The sequence below is a fragment of the Megascapheus bottae genome, chromosome 3 (assembly GCF_031878675.1).
Source record: "Megascapheus bottae isolate mThoBot1 chromosome 3, mThoBot2.hap1, whole genome shotgun sequence".
Classification (NCBI taxonomy): domain Eukaryota; kingdom Metazoa; phylum Chordata; class Mammalia; order Rodentia; family Geomyidae; genus Megascapheus; species Megascapheus bottae.
Window position 1 is genome coordinate 35,167,000 of NC_143511.1, and position 4,029 is coordinate 35,171,028.

The window sequence follows — 4,029 nt, forward strand, 5'->3', positions numbered from 1 at the left end:
CTCATCACCCAGGGGCTACTGTCCTCATGCATGGCACCAATGGGAAGTAGTGCTCATGGAGGGCCAATATGCAGGCAATGTGCTTGGTGGTACAAGAAGGGCAGACATGGACTGGCTGACCTGGGCTAGCCAGTGATGCTTCAAATCCTCAACAGGTTCAGGAGTTTGGAAGCCCCCATGGGCTCCTCTGGACAGACTGACATCCTCCCGCATTCCAGCGAGGATGTCATCCCTGGAAACAAGCTCTACAAGTGAGTGAGTGGGATTCGATCTCCAGCTAGGGCATGCTCCACATTGGAGAAAAATCCATGGGTGTGTGTTTGTGTGTATGTGTGTGTTACTCTCGTGCTCATCTTTATGTGTGTCTGCATGGTTGCGAGTGTGTGCTTGATTTCGAGTGTGAAGGTCTGCGCATGCGCGTGGGCGCACTCGCACACACTCCTCTGTGTGTGTGTGTGCTGGAGTTGGGGCTGTGAGTGAGACACGGCCCAATCAGGAGCTCTGAACACCTATGATTATCAAGGGAGTCATGGGATCTGGGCATCCTCGGCAGCAGAGGGAAAACCCCAGGCAAGGGCTACTCATATGAGGACCACTAGAGGCTGGGTCCACGGCTGAGCCCCACGAGAAGGCATGCTCCCCACACACCTTACCAAGCAGGTTTGCTCAACTCACCTTGAGCTCCAAAAAAGGCCAAGACACATCTTTGCTTGGTCAGTGGGCCTGACATGCTGCTAGGTGTGAGGGAGAGCTCAGCGCCACGCTCAAGGGTGTTCTGGAAGGCAGACAGCCCTGGTGAGCATGCTAGGAAATGAGGCAGCAGAGCGCCTGAGGATGTGTGTCACACCCCTCTACATATCAGGCCGGATAGCAAGCCATCTTGGAGTCTAGCATGGAGAGAGTGGCCCAGGGGGGAGAGGAGGAAGGCACTGGAAAGAGCAGAAGGGTGTTGCTCCTCTCCGGGGCAGCAACACGGGAACAGGGAGGGACACACAGGGCCAGCCTGTAGTCCCCCGGGAGCCGAGCGAGATGGTAAGTGTCGAAGACCCAGCCCTCCCCCAATCACCGGGGAAGAAAGAACCACGCTGAGTCAGAAGCAGTGTTAACCATGAAAGCGCATCAGATCTCTCTGCTGATCTCTGCTGATCTCTGCTGATCTCTGATGCTCTCTGATGCTCTCCTCTCTTTATTGCGTCAGACAATTAGTTATATACTGTTAGGGTAGGAGAAGGTGGGCACTGGGAAGCTATCCAATAGAAAGAGGGCCTCTGTGCTACCACTAAGGGTCTGGGTGGGGCTGTCAGGTACTGGGCAGGACAGGTGCAGGAAAGCTCTCGAGACTTGAGCTGCTGCGAGACCCGCGAAACTGCGGGGGGTTCAATGGAGTCACGTACACAGAGATGCCTTAAGAGAGGTATGCAAAGGACCGAATGCCTAGACAAAGCCCTTTAATTGCAGCTGAGCCAGAATCAGGCTTCAGGGATGGAGGCTAGGCCCCAACAGAAGGGGCCAGAACTGCTCCCAGCATTTGGTCTTGGATCCCTCCTTGGAGTTTCTCTGCCAGCCTAGCTTAGGTTGGCTGGCCAGGGGTGGCACAGCTCAAAGGTGCCCCTGTTGGGATGTGCTGCTCTCTGAAAGGGCAGCCAACATCACAGGGGTGTGAGGATGACCCCGGGAGGGGCTGGCCTTCATTCACACTCTGCTTCCCACCCATTCGCCTCCAGGGCCATCTCCTGCCTCCTGAGCACCTGGCTGGACTACCACCCGCAGGACTTCTTGGCACCATCACAGCATGCCTGCCTGCAGCGCCTGCGCGCACACCTGAGGCTCTACATGTGTGGCTCTGACCTGGAGCGCCGGGTCTCCCACATGCTCGCACAGTTGGGGATCCGGGAGCCCAGCCAGGCAGAGGCTATGGGTGCGCAGCCTGGGACTGACCCACAGCCTGGGAAGGGGTGGAGGTCGCAGGGCACCACTGGGTGGTGGAGACCCCGGAAGTAGCCATAGGCTGGGAGCAAGAGAAGCCTGAAGCCTAGCGTGGGTGCTGGCTGCTTGAGCAATAGGCTAGGTGGAAGTTCCCAGGCGGGCAAAGCTCAGGGAGGAGGGGGTGGTGGCGCTTCTCCAAGAGTCCCAAGCAAGCAGGCACGGAGAAGCTCTTGTGTCGTCCTGTCCTGCAGCTCCAGCAGGAGCTGTGACTGAACCACTTCCTGTCACTCCAACTCGGGACGTGGCTACATCTCCCATTTCACCTACTGAGAATACCACCACTCCACCAGATCCATTGACCCGGCATATTGAGAAGCAGCAGAAGAAACCCAACATGTCTGATGAGGAGATCTTAGAGAAATTACGGAGCATAGTGAGTGTGGGTGATCCTAAGAAGAAGTATACGCGCTTTGAGAAGATTGGACACGGTGCTTTGGGAACTGTGTATACCGCCATGGATGTAGCCACAGGACAGGAGGTGGCCATTAAGCAGATGAATCTGCAGCAGCATCCGGAGAAAGGGCTGGTTATTAATGAGATCCTGGTCATGAGGGAAAACAAGAACCCAAATATTGCAAACTACTTGGACAATTACCTTGTAGGAGATGAGCTATGGGTTGTCATGGAATACTTGGCTGGAGGTCCCTTGTCAGATGTGGTAACAAAAATCTGTATGGATGAAGGACAGATTGCTGCTGTGTGCCGTGAGTGTCTGCAGGCCCTAGAGTTCCTACATTCGAATCAAGTCATTCACAGAGACATCAAGAGCGACAATATACTGTTGGGAAAGGATGGCTCTGTCAAGTTAACCGATTTTGGATTCTGTGCACAGATAACTCCAGAACAGAGCAAAAGGAGCACCATGGTGGGAACGCCATATTGGATGGCACCCGAGGTGGTAACAAGAAAGCCCTATGGACCCGAGGTTGACATCTGGTCCCTGGGCATCGTGGCTATTGAAATGATGGAAGGAGAGCCCCCATACTTCAATGAAAACCCTCTGAGGGCCTTGTGCCTCATTGCCACCAGTGGCACTCCGGAACTTCAGAACCCAGAGAAGGTGTCGGCTATCTTCCGGGACTTTTTAAACCGCTGTCTGGAGATGGATGTGGAAAAGAGAGGCTCAGCTAAAGAGCTCCTGCAGCATCCATTCCTCGAGGTTGCCAAGCCCCTCTCCTGCCTCATTCCATTGATTGCTGCAGCAAGGGAGGCAACCAAGAACAAGCCCTAAGATGCTGCCCACCCCAGGGTCGGGGACATTCTCCCACGCCCTGAATTCTTAGTGTAAGAACGCGCCTGCATCTTGGGATTACGTCACGTAGCAACACGTGCCTGCTTGCGTTGATGTGCAAACATCCTACCACCTGGCCTCTACCCCGAGCAAACATCCTACTACCCGACCCCCTACCCCAAGCAGTTCCTATACCCCACCCCCTCCTGCCTCTCCTGAAGAGGCATATAAACCCCTGTGTGAAAAATAAAATCTGCGGCTTAATCAGGACGCTTGTCTTGCTGCCTTCTTCGTGTCTCCTGTCCCTTTCATTCCTCCCTCTAGGTTCTTGGCCCTAGTCGACGTCCCGCTGGACGGGACAAATGCCGCCCAACGTGGGGCCCGGGAGCCAGCGAGGCTGAGGAACGCTGTCTTCCAGGAAAACTTGGATCCAAGTGATTGTGTGACCGGCTCGGAGCTACCCACCCAAGACATCAGTTTCGGTCAACGCTGAGCAGTGAAGACGGCGCAAGGTAAGTGACTGGCCATGGCACAGGTATCATCGTCACAGGAATTGCTCATCTCAGGTTTAAGAGGCCCTCAAGACACGAGGAACTCGCGTTAAAAGGAAAGATTTAAAGGCATTTTTTGATCATGGGGAAGAATTATATCCTTGGTTCCCCAAGGAGGGAACCATTAATAAGATTAACTGGCAGAGAGTTGGAGATTGTTTATTAAGAAGATTCATGTTTTTATAAGAATTTTCATGTAAGGATTGCAATTGTGGTCACATAAGGAACATTTTCTGCTTGAAACTATAAATAGTGCACGCT

At 53.9% G+C, this 4,029-nt stretch overlaps 1 protein-coding gene across 1 annotated transcript; it reads left to right on the forward strand.

Annotated features, from left to right (window-relative positions):
• The first annotated feature begins 1,827 nt into the window (after window positions 1-1,827).
• Window positions 1,828-3,487, forward strand: LOC150065298 (serine/threonine-protein kinase PAK 1-like). Its single transcript, XM_090329876.1, has 2 exons — window positions 1,828-1,918; window positions 2,178-3,487. The coding sequence occupies exons 1-2, from the start codon at window positions 1,834-1,836 to the stop codon at window positions 3,215-3,217; spliced, it is 1,125 nt and encodes a 374-aa protein (XP_090186002.1). The 5' UTR covers window positions 1,828-1,833; the 3' UTR covers window positions 3,218-3,487.
• The last annotated feature ends 542 nt before the right edge of the window (window positions 3,488-4,029 follow it).

Excerpts from the sequence above, each read along its gene's own strand:
- LOC150065298 (XM_090329876.1), top strand. The coding sequence starts at position 1,834 with ATGTGTGGCTCTGACCTGGAGCGCCGGGTCTCCCACATGCTCGCACAG. Across the intron at positions 1,919-2,177 it reads CAGCCAGGCAGAGGCTATGG|CTCCAGCAGGAGCTGTGACT; the intron begins GTGCGCAGCCTG and ends CCTGTCCTGCAG.